The sequence below is a fragment of the Rhinolophus hipposideros genome (genome assembly GCF_964194185.1).
Source record: "Rhinolophus hipposideros genome assembly, chromosome: 2".
Lineage (NCBI taxonomy): Eukaryota > Metazoa > Chordata > Mammalia > Chiroptera > Rhinolophidae > Rhinolophus > Rhinolophus hipposideros.
Window position 1 is genome coordinate 60233149 of NC_138048.1, and position 18130 is coordinate 60251278.

General features: G+C 41.9%; 1 protein-coding gene across 1 annotated transcript; it reads left to right on the plus strand.

Annotated features, from left to right (window-relative positions):
- Positions 1–593: 593 nt before the first annotated feature.
- CRYGS (crystallin gamma S) lies at positions 594–7564 on the plus strand (the record flags this gene model as incomplete). Its single annotated transcript, XM_081072381.1, has 3 exons — positions 594–725; positions 6657–6899; positions 7292–7564. The coding sequence occupies exons 1-3, from the start codon at positions 705–707 to the stop codon at positions 7562–7564; spliced, it is 537 nt and encodes a 178-aa protein (XP_080928507.1). The 5' UTR covers positions 594–704.
- Between the last annotated feature and the right edge of the window lie 10566 nt (positions 7565–18130).

Here is an 18130-nt window from a genome sequence, read left to right on the forward strand (position 1 = left end):
TATTTTATTTTTTGCCCAATGACTTGAGAGTAGGTTGCAGACATCTTGAACCCTTACTCCTAAACACATTAGTGTGTATTTCCTAAAACCAAAGATATTCTTTTACCTAGCTCATCATAGTATAATGATTAAATTTAGGAAGTTTAACATTGGTGCAATAGTATAATCTAACATACAGTTGATATTAAAATGTTTGCTGATTGTCTCAAAAAATGTCCTTTGTAGGACAGATCATGCATTGCCTTTAGTTATATAAGTTATGTTGTTTTGAATCATGTCACTTCTGTTCAGAAATAGAGGATATCCTTTTGACTCATCTGCAAGCTTTGTTGAAGGAAAAAAAAGACAGGAATTTCAAAGTGGCTGATTGCTAGAAAATCAAATTGCCCAGGTAAGAGGGCCTTTTTTGTTTTTAATTTAGAAAACTTTGGCTGAGTTTTGGTGTCTTGACTCAGCAAAGTCTATAAAGCAGCAAGGCTTGGTAAGCATTAAAGTGGGTACTGAACCTTCCCTTTATTTCATAATCCCAATTGTTTTTCTAGAAACCATCAATAGCCTCTAAATGACTGACTCAATTTTTGGATCCTATTCTCATGTCTAAGCAAATGTTCGATTTGAAACCAGCCCAGTATAAATGTCTCTCTGCCTCTAACTCTAGCTATTCCTGAATTTCAGCATTGGGGAAACTGATCTATGCACCAAAAATGTCTAAAACTAGAACCAAGGTAAGTAAATGGTCATGCTGATTTTTAGCTTACCCACTTTCTTTTCACCTAATGATACATTGAAAGAAACACGAAGAAAAGCTTTTGCTTCTTTGCCTAGAGGTGAGTTTTATAGTGGTTAGAAGGTTGGGTTTGGGAGAGAAGACTACGACATGCTTATAATGTTTTCTACTCTAACAGAATTAAACAGTTAATCAAGCAGTTATCTTCATGTGTGGTACTATGTTGAATACTGTACAGGTATATTATGTGTAAATATCGTGATTTCTGTTTTTCAGCAACTAATATTCTATGAACTTCGAAAAGCATAAGACATGCTGACAAGAGGATTATGTGGAATAGAAAACGTTTTGTATTCAATTAAAATTTTGTTTTGTGAAATTTAGCCTCAACCATTAATATTCTAAAAGGGCAAGTTGGATGGACCTATCAAGTGAATTAAATCCTACATATCCCCTTCATTCGAGGAGTTACTCTCACCCCTTTCTCCAAGTAAAATGCTCATTAAGTTAGGAATATTGCCTCTACAATATTTGATTCATAATTGTTGGACTGGATATTGATCTCTCAGGCAGGCCTTTAAGAATGAGGAAATGTTTCTTATTCTCTTTTTAGCTCTTCCACTGACCGGTGGGATAAGGCAAAAGCATTGGTGCCTTATTTTTCCCTATTAACTTTTTACTTTGAAATTATTCAAACCCATTGAATCATGAAAGAATAAGGGAGAAATGTTGAATGAATACTTGTATACCCTTCACTTGTATTCTCCAATTGTTAACATTTTGTCCTATTGATCTATTTCTGTTTCTCTCTTTTTACCAAACGATTTGAAAATAAATACCAGACTTAACACTTTTACCTTACGTAGTCAGGCATGTATCTCCTAAAAACAAGGGCATTCCCCTGTATAAATATATCATTATCATGTCCCCCAAATTTGTCATAAATACCATACTTAATGTTCAGGCTATATTCAAATATCCCCTAATTGCTCCACAAAATGTGCTTCATGGCTGGCTTTTCCCCTCACGTAGGATCCAATCAAGGATCATGCATTGCATTTGGTTGTCTTGTGTCTTTAACCTCTTTTATATAGAACAGTCCCCCTACCTTTTTTTGTTGTTGTTTTCTGAGACATTGACATTTTTTAATGTCCAGTTAGGTGTCTTGTAGAAAGTCCTGAAAAGTCTGATTGTTTCCCCATGTTTAGATTCAGACTAACCATCTTTGGTAAGAAAGCTATTATACACAGGCAATGTCAAGTACTTCCCATTGTACCATTTCAGGTGCACCTGTTGTTCCAGAAATCATTAATCCCTAATTGTTTTTCCATTTCAAAAATAGAACTAATAATCATACTTGTCATTCAGAAGGTTTGGGGAGAAAAACAAGACAGTGTCTTTAATGCTCCGAGGTTCTTGAAAATATGCCCTGCAAATCGCACTAAAAAGAATTTGACATGGAAATAACCGAAGGGTCCTTCGATAGATAATTGGATAAAGAAGTTGTGATATATACACACAATGGAATACTATTCTTCCCTAAGAAAAGATGAAATACTGTCATTTGCAATAACACAGATGGATCTTGAGATTATAGTGCTAAGCAAAATAAGACAGAAAAAGTAGAGAACCATATGATTTCACTGATATGTGGGATATAAAACTGAAAACAACAAAAGAACAAGATAAACAAATGAGAAACAGAAACCCATAGACACAGACAATAGTTTAGTGGTTACCAGAGGGTAAGGGGGGTGGGGGTGGGAGATGAGGGTAAGGGGGATCAAATATATGGTGATGGAAGGAGAACTGACTCTGGGTGGTGAACACACAATGGGATTTATAGATGATGTAATACAGAATTGTACACCTGAAATGTATGTAATTTCACTAACAATTGTCACCCCAATAAATTTTAATTAAAAAAAATTTTTTTTGAAGTCCTTAGAGGGATATCCATGTACCTTGAGGGAAGACTGTTACAGAGCCACCTTAGATAAAAACATCTCCACTTTCAGAGATTTCCAAAGCAGTAATGGTGTGCTTTCTTTTATTTCTTGTAGCTGGGCTTTTCACATAGTTAAATAACTTTTGTTTGCTGGAGCAAAGAAAATAGTATCTCTTACTTTTTCTCTTATTGCTTCTCGCTTTCCCACTACCTTGCTAGCCATTTAGTCAGAGGAGTTGTGTGGCCTTGGCAAAAGGAATGCATTGTTTGTTTTTCTTACATCTTGAATACTCGGGACATTTTTCTTTTCGCTGTATTGGATTAGTAGGTGGATTTTCAAAAAATAAACTTGAAAATGAAGGGAATTTTGAAATAATTTCTAGGAAAACCTGCACATTTCTTAACCTCCTCTACAAATTTTTTTGCCCAAGAGTCAAAACCTCTCAGCTTCCCATAGAGTGGATTTCATGACCCTTCTACAAATGGAAATCGAGTTGACGTGCAACATTCTGTGGGCCCTGAGATTTGGAAGGTCTCCTACTGAAGGGAGAGCTTGATCCTGGAGCTCAGTAGTGTTTCCATGGCAGTCTTAGTGCTTTGTTTCAATCTTGGGATGGTTGGCCACTCTGCTGGGAGGGTGGACAGCAAGGAACCTTGTAAAACATTGTGTATACTTCCACTTTTCAGATTGATGTCAGGCAAATGTGCAGAGGGCAGTAAGTGAGAAACAATGAAGGGAAAAAGATTATATTCACTTAATTTCCCATAGTAAATCTTTTGCAAAGCCTCTTTTTGGCCAAACACCAAAGGTAAATCAAATTAAGGACTTTGGATCTATCCATTCTTAGAGAAGTTACCGTGATTTTTCTAAAGATCTTTCCAGGGGGTTTGAGACAGGCCCTTTCAGACTCAGGATCACTATTGTTCCATTTCCAAGTAAGTAAATGCTGTATGTCGAACAGAGCTGACTGTGCACATATAGGAAGACAGCTGTCATGCAGGGTGTCATGCGGGGTCTCTGCTCCCGCTCCCCACATAAGAACGCAGAATGTGGCTAGGCCAAAAAGGAACACCCACGGAGCCACAGGTAGGGGAGTCATACCACTGTATTCTCACTGGAGGTTGGATTCACACGACGTGTGACCTGCTGTCCGCTTTTCTGCCAACCGACCGACTCCACTTGCGAGCTGCAATCTGCCGTGCTAACTGCAATCCATGCTTGCTAGCTCAGCCACCATCTTCTTGCTAGCCCCCTCTTTCTGTTAGCGTAGCCACAGCAGTTATATTAGTGGCCAATGGCTCACTGGTTACAGCTGACGGCCAACTAGCTACAGCCGATGGCCATCCAGTCACAGTTGATAGCCATTTACTACCTGAGCCAGCACCTTTCCACGTGAGGCCGAGAGCCTGGCAACTGCACTCCTGGCTCTGTCCCCACAACAGCAAAGGGAGATAAAATGGACCACAGATTACTAGTTTGCACTGCCGTCCACTCACTTGCCAGCAACTAATATGTAACTGGCGAATGACCTTAGGCAAGTCATTTAACTTGTTTATTTGTAACAACTAGCAAAAGCTTATTGGCAATTTTGAGCCAGGTATCACCTAAGTGCTTTATTGGCGTTATTCTTTTGCACCTTCAGAACAACCCTCTACAGTAGATATTGTTATCCGGTTTTACAAATGAAGAGAGTCATTGGCCTGTCCAAGGTCACAGAACCGGTGACTAGTGGTGCTGTGATTTTGTTTTCTTCATCTGTCAACTGGGGTACCATGTAGGTCTAAATATGCACTAAAATGGGAACAGGAGCTGGAAGAGATAAATTTGGGAAGGGAAGAAAGGAGATGAAGTAGATGATTTTTAGGGGTGAGAAGGGGTAAGAAAGCCTTTAGGGAACAGGAAATAGAAGAGTTGAGAAACACGGAAAGAGTAGGGGGAAACAGAAAGAAATAAATACTAGGTTTCTATCTAGATTCTATCTAGAAAGAATCACCTGCGATGGAAGAGAATGAGGTTTTATGCCCCTTTGCAAGTCATTCTTGGTTTCCTCCTCTCCTTTATTCCCTACTTCTAATCAGTCACCAAATTCTAAATTTCTTTTGACTGTTTCCTCATCATCATTCACATTGCTGTTGCCCTTTAGTTGGCCCTCATCATGTCTCACCTCGCCCATGACAACAATCTATTTCCAGGCACCTCTCCCACACCAAAGGGATTCTAGCATTGCCCCTGTGTCATTTTACGGGCTTCGTTTCCTAATACTTCACAAATACTCAACATGCAGCAGGCTTAGTGAACTACACAACCCTATAATGGGTTGTGATCTTTCACTCCTTTATTCCGTCAAAAAGGCTATCCTACTTGCTTTGCCTCTAGAAAACCTCTCCTTACCCTTCAAGACTCACATCAGATCCTCTCAAGACTACTTGGCTCTGCTACTCTCATCTGAAACAGAGGACACCGTTTTCTCCTTTTAAACCGATAAAGCAAGTTAGCCACAAGGTGGCAGCATAACTCCAGGGAATTGACTGCTCCAATCCACCACATCTGTGATTTCAGTTTAAAGTATAATCTATCTTTGATCTTGGATTGTGGAATTATGGAACAGGAAGGGACAAACTCTGTAGTCCATTTGTTCTAGTGGTTTTCAGACACTGTTTCATGAAGACTGTTGTGCAGGGTGTCAGGCGGGGTATCTGGTCCCGCTCCCCACATAAGAACACAGGACGTGGTGAGGCCAAAAAAGAACATCCATGGAGCCATAGATAGGGGAGTCATACCACTATAGTCCACGCCTCTGTGCAATCCGCACTTGCTAGCTCAGCCGCCATCTTCTTGCTAGCCCCCATTTTTGCTGCTAGCGTAGCCACAGCAGTTGTATTAGTGGCCAATGGCTCACTGGTTACAGCTGACGGCCAACTAGCCACAGCTGATGGCCTTCCAATCACAGTTGATGGCCATTTACTACCTGAGCCAGCACCTTTCCACGTGAGGGTGAGAGCCTGGAAACTGCTCTCCTGGCTCTGTCCCCACAAAGCCCTACGAGCTTTGTGAGGGCAACTCTTATCTCCTGTTTTAACCAGAAGAGCTCTGAATTTTATAGCTTGAGCTTCGAATGCCTAGTCTTTTCATTTGACAAATGGGAAATTGGAGCCCAGAGAGACGGCTTGACTCAGGTAATAGGGCTGATTGTGGAGATGAAACTCTAGAGCCCAGGCTTATTATTTCCAGTTTCTTGGGGCTACCTATTTTCTAGAACCATCACAGATCTCAGAGGTTTGCCCCAAACATTGTGGTAGAAACTTGATAAGAGTTTGAAACAAAGAGCATTTTTGCCTTGTCATTTTGTTACTTTGCAACTGTTCTCTTAGCAATAAAATAATACAGAACATAATGTATATTTTCATGAATGTATGCTCTATATCCCTCTAAAATAAGCTCTCTGAAACTAAGGTCTATGTTTTAGTTTTCTCTATATATCTTTTATATTATCTAGAATGCATTTCTTCATTTGAATTCATTCATCTTCATCAAACATTGAGGGTCTGTCAAGTGCTGGGCACAGGGGTCCATAACTTATAAATAAGTCTTGGTTCTCACCCTTAGAATAAGTCTAGTAGGACTCTGGAGGGAGAGACAGACATATTAGTAGATAATTTATTATATAATATGATAAGTACTGTGAGCTATGGGAACAAAAAGGAGGAAGCAATGAACTTGAGTCTGAACCTGCTGGCTTATATTAGAGCACTTTTTTTGTTTTTCTTCATTTTAAACCTTTAGAAACTACTTATTCCTATTGTCAACAACTAACGTCTGCCAGAAAGCAAATGTTGTGAGGTGAGACAGAACTTCTATTTTCTCCTCAAAATTGATGAGAAAGGAGTTTCTGAAGTGGGGAATATAGTCTTAACTTTCATTTTATCTGTGAATATAGCCATCCAACTCCTCAGTTCTTCTCTGTTTGCCCTGCACTTCAGATTACTTTCTATGAAGACAAAAATTTTCAAGGCCGCCATTATGACTGTGACTGCAACTGTGCAGATTTCCACATGTACTTGAACCGTTGTAACTCCATTAGAGTGGAAGGAGGCACGTGGGCTGTGTATGAAAGGCCCAACTTTGCTGGGTACATGTACATCTTACCTCGGGGTGAATATCCTGAATACCAGCATTGGATGGGCCTCAACGACCGTCTCAGCTCCTGCAGAGCTGTTCACCTGGTGAGTCTGCTGGTGCTCTCTCCCTTTTGCTCTCACTGCCCCCTACTTCTTTCTTTTTCTTTTTTTTTTTTTCTGTCTGCTTTTCTGTGAAAGAGTTTTCTTGAGGTTTTCTTGACTCTTGTTGGCTGCAGAGGCTTAAATAAAATCTTAGGTTAGTTCATCAAGACTGAGTCCACTAATTATTTCCCTAGCAGTTTCTCTACTTCTTGAAGATTTTATGGAATTAAGGTTTTCTTATCGAAAGCCAGCTGTTTCAATCAGTGCACAGTGGGGTGGGAGTGTAGGACATCTAGCTTTCAAGATGGTGGGTTTTGAACCATACTGTTCTCTGAGTTTTTGACCTGCTAGTGATTTCCATAATGATTGCTGTTTATTTCTTCCTGTCTTTTCAGTCTAGCGGAGGCCAGCATAAGATTCAGATCTTTGAGAGGGGGGATTTTAATGGTCAGATGTATGAAACTACTGAAGATTGTCCTTCCATAATGGAGCAATTTCACATGCGAGAGGTCCACTCCTGTAAGGTGCTGGAGGGTGCCTGGATTTTCTACGAGCTACCCAACTACCGGGGCAGGCAGTACCTCCTGGACAAGAAGGAGTACCGGAAGCCCATCGATTGGGGTGCAACTTCCCCAGTTGTCCAATCTTTCCGCCGGGTTGTGGAGTAATGACATGGGGGGGGGGCGTAGTTTCTTCCTGGGGGCCAAAAGCTGGCTGGCCTTGTCATCCAAACAGGCATCATAAATAAAATAATTGGCATGCATTCCACTATTGACTATAACGCCTCTCCTTAACTACTTTTAGGGACCAGTAAAATAGTGCCCACCATAGTAGGCAGTTATACAAAGCAACTCAGCCTTCAGATTACCAGCCTATATTTTTGTGCCAAACAAAATGGGGCTGCATTAGAAGGTTAGAAAATCATACTGCCATATAGTGGTTCTTCCTGCTTAAGTTTTATATTAGTGTAACAGGTACAATAATAATTAATAGCTGCCATTTATTGAGTGCTTTCATTATCCAATTTTTTCTTCACAACAATCCTATAAGAGAGGTGGTTTTATTTGCATTTTACAAATAAGGGAACTGAGGCTTAGAGATATAAAAAGCTTGCCCAAGTTCACCAGCTGGTGAATGAAAGGACCAGGATTTGGTCCAGGATATTTATGTTTCCAAAGCCCTTGTTCTTTTCTCTTTGTTTCTAACTCATTCATCCAACACATATTGGCTGGGGATTTGTGTCCATAATGTAAGTATAAGAGCCTGAGAAATATAAAAGGTGGAAAGGACAGGGTCCCCTGATCAAGGAGACAAAATACCTTTCACTGAAAATAGGGCAATTACTTGAAAATAGAGCCTTAAGTCCCCTGAAGTCCCTTGTTTAAGAGCCAGAAAAGCCTGTGTCAGCTACTTTTCAACTCTTCAGCTCAGTTTTTCTGTAAAAAGAAAGGACATGTTAAATAATTTGTCCCGACTTTACAATAATTGAAATAGAGTTTTATTGAGTTACACTTCCTTTGATTAACCCCTGAGATTTTATTTTCTTGATCTTGATGAAAAGAATGATGAAGGAAATGTGATATCACTGGGAATATGTAGTAAGTGTCCGAGTGAACCTGGGGCTATGCTGAATGTACCCATCTTTAAAAGAGATGGCAAAGCCCATGTCTCCTAGGAGCTCCTCCCGAAAAAGACAAAGTAGAAGTGCTAAGGACCCTCCCTTTGTGTACACTTTAGTCTGTATTCTAGTGTGTAGCGCATACTCTCCCCCAAAGGTTTTTATTCATTTTGTTAACTTCCTCTGCCTTTCGTCATTTTCTCTGTTTTGAGTGAAGGATTTTAAAACAGTTGAATGAAAGTAAGGGAGGGAGACATGATGAACCAAGGAGGCGGTATGGGACCATTTGATGAGCTGGAAAAAGCTCTGGACCTTGTCACCCTACGATGAAACTAACTTTCCTTATCTCCAAAATGAGGGAGTTAAAGAAAATGCTCACTCCAGTCCCATCAAACAAACGTTCTAATTATCTGGAGGCCAGAGGAAGGATACTGAAAGACTAGCTAATGCCCAGAGACTACTGACGCTTATTTTTAGAGGCACGATTTCTGGGAGTGACCTCAGAGTTCCTGACTCTACTTCCTGCTGAGGAAACTGAGGCTGTCGTAACAGAATTAGTGCCCGTCTCTCCTCTCATCTCAACCGCTGCCATGTGTCAGTCCTGGTGAGTCTGTCACAGTCTGTTCAAAACAACCAGAAACGCAGTTCTGGCAGCAGGATACGAAAACAAGTGTCAGGATGACTAACCAGTCTCAGAGAAGTAGAAGATAGCTTTTGACAGATAAAACAATCTTCCTTATCATTTGGGGATGTTTTATGCCTTTTCGTTCATGGCCTGATCCAGAAAGTGATTGCCACCATTCTCCCCAGCTGTAGACACATCAATCAACTTGCACTTAAAAGGAATTTTACTAGCAATTGATATTAGAGGTCAAAGACACTATGGCATTATCTACCAATTAATCCCAGTTCAAATAGAACATTCTGCTGTTAGCGCACCCAGAATAGCACCTGGGTTGTTATTTAGAATTATTATCTCCCTCTAGTTTTTATTGTTTTCTTGCTCTAAAATGGGGCAGAGGGGAGTCTCAAGAAACGAGGGCAAGGACATCCTTAGGCCATTTTAGCCGTTTCAATTCTAAGCATTCCTGAGACAAGTATTTGAATAGTTCCCAAATATAGAGCCCAATTCCTCAAAATGCAGTATCAGGGCTCCTATTTAAAACTTCCAGGGTAGTGGAATCTAAAAAAAAAACACAAAAACAAACAAACAAACAAAAACAAATGAACAAAACAAAACAGAAACAGACCCATAGGTACAGAGAACAGCTAATGGTTGCCAAAGGCGTAGGGGGCAGGGGAATGGGTGGAAAAAGTGACCAGTTTTCATTTATACTTTACTCAAGGAAAAACAAAAGCCTCCAGGGTAGGGTTGCCAGAATAAATACAGGACAATATTAGTAAATCCCAAGTATTCAGATATAAATATAAGCAGTATAAGTATGTCCCAAGTATTAGATGGGATATACTAAAAGTTATTTGTTGTTTGCCTGAAATACAAATTTAGCTGCCTCCTGTATTTTTATTTCCTAGATCTATCCACTCTATAGTTTAAGGGCAAAGCAAAGGAGCGACATGGGTCCAAAAGCATAGGGAATGGTGCAGGCTGTGGATACTGGAGACACATGCCCCATAGAAGGACATTTAAATACAAAAACATTTAAATACAAAAATAAAACCAAAAATAAATAAAAATAAAAAAGTACTGTAAGCCAACACAATGTGTCCGCAGCTGGATTTGGATTAGGGACCACCAGTCCCCAATCTTGACTTGGAGAGCTCTGAATTTCAGAAAATGTTCCTCACATTGAATCAAAATCTGCTGTCTGTAAATTTCAAACTACAGTCCCAGTTTTGCTTTCTATCTAATTCTTCATTCCCAAGATAGCTGTTGTAGGTGTTTCAAGATCTCTCCTGTTTGCCTCCATGCTCTCATTTCCAGGCTGAACAATTCCTATTCCTTCCATTGTTTCTCTCTTGATGGGGTTGGCTCCCAGATTCTCCACTATCCTGGTGCCTGTCTTCTGTGCTGAATGCGGGTTATCTTTTTCCCACTGTCTTAGCTATAGCCTGACCAGAGCAGACTTCATCTGAAGGATTGTGTTTAGTTCTTTCACCCCCCTTTCTTAGGTATATACTGTTCTTGACTAAGCTCAGCTCTCTTTGTGCCCTCCCACCAGCCCTTATATGGGCCTGGCCACCCTTTCCTAAGAACTCACATTCCAGTTCAAGGGCTAGAAAGTTCCCTTCTCTGAAGAGTTACAGAGAAATTAATTCAAAGCCTGCCACTTCCACATGTTAGCTCTAAGTCATGTGATCTGATATGTATAACCTCAATTTTTTTATCTCTAAAACAAAGATAACAACTTGTGGGCATTAAAATAAGATAATGTATGAACAATACATAGCATGTATGGCTATTCTTATTATTTGCACTATTTATATTCTATAAAGACTGTTAACACTTGATAGTGAATATTGAACTATTGTAGTGAATATTGTAGTGAATATTGTAGTGAATATTGAACTATTGTTCCTAGAGGAAATATAGGATTTGGTTCCTGTGAGCCTCTGATCAAAACATTTTTGTCAACCAATCAATACATAACTGTTGTGGTGTTTTTTTTTATGTGTGTTTCTGTTTAAAGACATCTTAATGTATATTGTTGATTCATTAACATTGAACTCATGGCCAGCTTATGTCGGAATGAAGATGATCTAGCACACGTATTTCCTCTGTAAGGTATATCGCAGCCTTCTGTTGCTCAGGGACATTAGACAGCACTTGAGCACTACAATGATGGACATTTTATACAGCAAAATCACCAACCAAAAGGAAAACAATGGAAAAAAACATAGCACTAAATAGACTGCAAAAAAAGACACTTGTTCATAGTATGAGAGCTGAAACCAGAGGGCAGAGTGTTTCTTCAACCTCTGCTGGAGACCTGTGCATTGGGAGACTCAGATTTTTTGCTGCTCTGCTCTGACCTCAAAAGAACCATGAGTAGCGATTTTGGGGATTACAAATAACTTTTAGTGCATGGGCAAATTCACAAATACAGAATCTGTGAATAATAAAGACCATGGTTAGAATATTAGTGACATTTCCTAGTACTTAGGTACCTCTGTTACCAAGTTGTTTAGTTTTTTTGTTGTTGTTCTTGTTGTTATTTATTTGTTTTGTGGGGGTTTTCTAAAGCTTTTTTATGCATTTTTCTATTCCCCTGTTGTTTTCAGAAAAACACCTCTGTGTTTTGGACAGATACTTCATAGTTGGGAAGAAATACATCAGAGTCATCCAACCCATCCCCCAGCCTTGAAAAACAGCCAATTTTTATAGGAGCCTGGACTTCTCTTAGCTCTGCTATACACCTGTCTCCTGGTTCTAGTCCCCACCAGTTTCCAAGGTCAGTAGGGTTGTCCCTAGAGTTCACACAATCCCCCTTGTTTTCTAATGTCTACCTACTCTCTTACTGGGGGGTCTCTCAGGCAACAGCAGGCAGTGAATTGCTAAGCTCTCCTTCCAGCCTCTAGCTGACCAGCCTTTGGTACACTCAGGAGAGAAGGATCCCTGTGGGTGTGACTTCAACACAAAGGAAACATCTCTATCCACAGACACCTCCCACTTCTACCTCTTCACTCAAGCCTCAAACTTCACACTGAGGGAATTTTGGAACCGGAGGGTCTGGGGGCTTTTCTATACTCTGTTAACAACATGGTGAGATAGGGTTTAGTAACCCCAGTTCACAGATGAGGAGCTTGGGCTCCAAGGGGCTAAACAAATTGTCCAAGGTCGCTGATTCCAAAGCTCTTGCTCTTTCCACTGCACCATGCAGCGTCTGCTTTTCAATCTTCATGAAACACAAATACGGTACCTTGTCAGTCATAGCATGAGCTTTATTGAGATATAATCCACATACCATATAATTCACCTACTTAAAGTGTACAACTCAATGGTTTTTAGTATCTTCACAGATTTGTGCAACTATCACCACAGTCAATTTTAGAACATCACCTCTAAAAAAATACTGTATCCCTTAGGGATCACTACCTTATCTTCCCCCACCAGCTCTGAGTAATGACTAATCTATTTTCTGTGTCTGTATATTTGCTAATTCTGGACAATTCATGTAAATGAAATCATATATTATGAGGTCTTTTGTGACAGGCTCTTCTTTCACTTAGCAAAATGGTTTCAAGATTCATCCATGTTGTCGTGTGTATCTGTGCTTCATTCCTTTTCTGGCCAAATAATATTCCAGTATGGATAGTCCACATTTTGTTTATCCATTCCTCAATTGACGGACATTTAAGTCGTTTCCACCTTTTCACTATTGTGAATAATATTGCTATAAAAATTTGTGTATGAGGTTTTACATGGACATATGTTTTCATTTCTCTTGAGTATATTCTTAGGAGTGCATCACTGGAAGCATGAGCTATTTCTTCTTAAATGCTGGAAGCTTGTAGAGTCTTGAAGACACACAGACCTAGGTTCAATTCTTACCTTCCTACTTTCTAGTTGTAAGATTTCAGGCAAATACACCTCTCTTAATCTGAGCGTCTTCACATGTAAAAGAGATATTTGTACCTACTTCTCAGTTGTTTTGTTGGCATTAGATGAAATAATAAGAGAAAATTCTTAGCCCAGTGAACAACCCAACGGAGCAGATACTCAATAAAGGCAGCTATTCTAAAATCCCCCAAATATGGAATCCTTGCAGGAGGAGGTGTCATGCAGGGTGTCAGGCGGGGTCTCTGTCCCACTCCCCACCTAAGAATGCAGGACATGGTGAGGCCAAAAAGGAACACCCACGGAGCCATAGGTAGGGGAGTCACACCACTATAGTCTCGCTGGCGGCTGGGTTGGAGACACAGGAAGCAGAAGCCACATGATCCGCAACCCTCACTCCGCCGCTTGCCAGCTCAGCCACCATCCTCTTGCTAGCCCCCATTTTCTGTTAGCGTAGCCACAGCAGTTATATTAGTGGCCAATGGCTCACTGGTTACAGCTGACGGCCAACTAGCCACAGCTGATGGCCATCCAATCACAGTTGATGGCCATTTACTACCTGAGCCAGCCCCTTTCCACGTGAGGCCGAGAGCCTGAAAACTGCACTCCTGGCTCTGTCCCCACAGGAGGTCTAAGCAGAGTCATTGGTGCTGCAAAGTTTGGGAATGAGTTGGCTGGTGGTTTCTCCAGCTCCTCTCTGCTTATGAGATCCTGTCTGGTAAGCAGGTGGAAGGGAGGAGGTGGGAAGTGGAGATGAGGCAGTGGTAGGAGCTACAGGAGAGCCGGAGAGCTCTCTGCAGCTGAGGGAAGTAGCTCTTGAAGACAAAAGGGAAGTTAATCTTTCTTACTTCATTTCTGCCAGGCCTTGTGTTGTGCCCTTGGTTTTCTCTCCTCTCTGCTAAAAGATCTCATTTCCTTTCACTTTAGTGGGAATAGTTTCCCATTTCCCCAGCACCACTGTGGCCCTTTGTGAGTCAGCAACTAAAGGACTCAAAACCCTGGTTGAATGGTTCTGGAATTGATTAGCTCTGGGGGAAATCCTGCCAGCACTTGGCAATTGGGAGCACAGCAAGCTGAGATTTGTTCGAATCATTCACGCCCCACCTCCCTGAACAGGCCACATTAGCCAGTCCACTGAACCGTGGGGCCAGACAATAGTGGGCCTGGTGAAGGTGCTGACCTCCGCGGTTTTTCAGTACACACTGGGTGGTTTGCCAAGGCTCAGTAAGCCTCGTGATCCTGACGAGGCTAGCACTCCAGGATCCAGTGCTCAGAACAGAAAGAGAAATCTTTAAACTGCGTTCCTGTGAACAGGAGGAGGGGGAAGGGAACTGCCGGCAGGTTGGTTATAAACCAAAAATAAAAACTATCCCCAACCACTAACAAGCTGTTGGGGCCTCCTCTACAAGCCAGGGGTCTTCGTGGTTATGAGGGAGTCACATTTTCATGCCATGCTATCTGGTCTTACAGCCACTCAGCAGCAGCTCACATGTGCACATAGTATTGAACAGTTTATAAAGCTCTTTCACATACAGTACCTCATTTGCCCCTCACCATGATTATGTGGAAAAAGGAAGATGGTTCTTGTTATTACCATTTTATATATTAATAGTGAGTCACTGAAAGGCTATGTGACTTCACGGGGATGACACGCTTCTAGACCCCCAGAGTCAAGAACAGCCCTTTGGTGTAACAGGTGTTCATGCCAAAAGCTTTCCTCATGATACCACAATTTACAAAAGGCCGTTCGTCTCATTTGCATCACAAGTCTAAAGCATACTCTCAGAGAGAGTAAATGGCGCCTAGGATTTTATAATGGTAATCGAAATACAAGTGGGAACTGGAGTGCTAGACTGGGGAGGCATGAGTGAGTTTCTGGGAGTATGCATCAGAAAGACAAAGAGAAAGGCATTTTGTTTATCCATTGTTTTTGTATTATCCTCCACCCTTCAGCCCTCCATTTTTCTGGTTTCCTATTGGGCCCTGCCATAATGAAAAGACACGTATGGCAGATCTATTGAGCAATGAAGGCTTGATGGCTTATCCTTCAGGTACACTCCCTATAAGCAAATCCAATCCATGACATTTTTCAAATTTGGAAAACAAGTAAATTAGTCTCTTTACAATGTCTACCTATGGGACTCTTTAAAATCCACATTTAAAATTCCAACAAAAATTCAGAGTTAATAGAAGGTTTACTATCAAAGAGAAGTGAGAGAGAATCCCTTGGGTGGGAGAAGTTGAGTTACCAAAGGAGGTTGCCTCAGCCTGACATTCTCATCCTATTGTTCTTAGATGCTGGGAAGACCACCCCTGCCCTGCTCAGGGTCTGCACTTAGGAGGACCCTACGTATCACAAACCAAAACATAAAAGATTTCTGTCTTTGCTATCTAAATCTGTCTGTCCCTATCTCTGTGTGGCTTTCTCTCTCTCTGGTTTGGTAACCAATGGAATGAAGGACAATTACAGGAGAGGGGGACTTGGACTGAAATGGACTCCTTAGACCAGGGAAGAGGGAGAAAATCACTGCCTCTGCCCTGTGAGACCCGAGAAAGAGGGTCTGATTGATTTACTTTACTTACTTGAGGTAAACTTTATTAAGGTACAATTTACAAACTATAAAATTTACCCTTTTTAAAGTGGTTTGATGAATTCTGACAAACATATGCAGTTGTGTAACCATCAGCACAATTAAGATATAGAACATTTTCCTCACCCAGTCAAATTCCCTTACGTCTCTTTGGTATTAACCCCCTCCCCTCTTCCTGCTCTGACCACCACTGATCTGTCTTCACCCCATAGCTCACTTTTTCTAGAATGTCATATAGATGGAGTCATGTAGAATGAATATACCCTCTGTGCCTGGTGTCTTTCCCTTAGCATAATGTTTTGAGTGCTTTTTAAGTTACTTTTTATATATTGTTGCGTACATTAGTAGTTTATTCTTTTTTAGTACTGACTAGTATTCTATTTGATGGATGTAGTGCATTTTGTTTTACCATTTACCAAATGAAGGAGATTAGGTTGTTTCCAGAACCTCTGCTTCATTTAGAGCAGCTTCAAATCACCCAAAGTTGGGATCTAGCCAGAGAAGTTTCCACAGGGTAACTACGCTCTTGCTCTTCTCTCTACATAGGTGACATAGTTTTGGAAGGTACTTAGAACCACCTGGAAATCCTAGGTGGCAAAATGACACTCAGGGAGGGGAATCTGACGGCCCTGGCTTCCTGGGGACCTTGATTATGTCATTCCCTATCCTGGGTTCAGGGGTCTAGTCACAGCCAGTCATCCTGGGCCCAAGTCCAGCCTGTGCGCCATCCTGCACCAGCAGATCTGAGCTGCCCCTCAGACCCACAGGTGCAGGGATGAGCCAGGGAGAGCTCACCTCCATTAGCCTCTGGGATGCAAGATCGATGCCTGGGAACGAGCTGGGAAGCCCTGGCTGCGAATGCAGGCGAACTGTGGGAGTAGGTTAATTTACAGTTTCTGAGTGTTTCGACTTCTGGTAGAGGGGCCTCCATTTGAACTCTTGCTCCAGGCCTGCACACGCTGTGAAGGTCTGCTCCTGGCTGTAACGGGGGAGGCACAAGAAGGAACTGCATCCTCTACCCCCACAAAAGCAAATGACTACATCAGCCCCTGTGGCCCTCTAGTGGTTCAGAGGAACAAAGTCTGTATCTAAAAGGACCTGCTCTGCTCCCAGTGTAGCTTCTGTGCTGGAGAATCTCACCTCATTATTCCATCTGGTCTCCTGACTGACAGCAGCTGTCAGGCCAGAAGAAAACAATCTGTGCTTGGCAGTCCTTCTTAATGTCCCCGATCAACTCATCGACTCCCTCGCCCATTCCTCACAGCAGCTGTTACCTCCTCAGCCCCCTCGTATCCCCAACCCCATGCCTGGTCTCTACAGATACCTCCGCCTCCTACTTAGTGAAAAAAAGAGGAGAGGGCCAGCACTTGCTCAGCCTCCTCTCGACTCCCAGAACATTTCTTTCTGTCTCTAAATGATCAGGTTTCCCTGACGTTTTGTCCTGTATCCTCTTGCCACTAGACTCTTCAATGGATTCCATTTCTTCTATTTCCATATATATGAGTCCCCAGTGACGTCTCCAGAGCCACACTCTCCTGAGCTTCAGAATCCAGCCCTCATTATGTGCTCATCCTCTCTGCTCCCATCTTCACTTGGTTACAAAATCCTGTTCCATCTATGCTCCAAGCATTTCTCAAAGCATTCCTTCTGCTCTACCTCCCTGCTTTGTGCCTTTGCTCACGTCCTTCATGTATCCTCCCCCAGGCCTCCCGCCTTCTCTCACTTCTCACCAATCAATCAGCCCTACTGCTTGCGGAGTATTCTCTCTAAAACACAGTTGTGATTGTGTCACTTCTTCATTTAAGCCCTTCTAATGAATCTTTCGGGTGCTGAGTGTTTTCTGAACAAAATCCAGACTTCCCAGACCTTGACACATGACCCTGGTGATTCACTACACTGTGCCCAAGGCCTCAGCCTACAGTGTGCAGTGTAAACGCAGAGCCATCCAGCCAAGGGAAGGGGCCTGGAGCAGCCCCAGGCCTACAGCAGGGCACCTTCTTTCTCATTGGCACAAAGCCTCATCTTTTTCTACTCTCCCAGCTCCCTCACCCCTACCCCCAATCTGTTACACTCCTAGTAAATTCCTGATAATCCTTCAAAGGTGATGTGCTGTTTATTACCCAGAATGACCCTACCTATTTGCATGTGAGTCTCATCCTTTAGAACAGCTCTGATATAGCTCCTCGAGGTGGGTATGAGGGTCTTCTGTGACAACGTCTCCCTTCCAGATATGGCCACACACCTCTCTCCTGTGCTCCTGTGACACTGCACCCTCACCTCGGTCACAGTCCTTAGTATCTGAGTCATAGCTGTCTATTCATGTTTCTCTTCCTCTTCTACTAGGAATTCCTTGAGGTCAAGGACTATGTCTTGTCCATAAAGCACCAGGTGGATGTTCATTGTTACATTGATATTTGTTGTGCACCTACTATGTGTCAGGTGCTTTGTGTACTGTTGCCAGTACTGGTGGGCTAGAAATTAAGAGAAAGTTTTCTCTTTTCTTAATTAA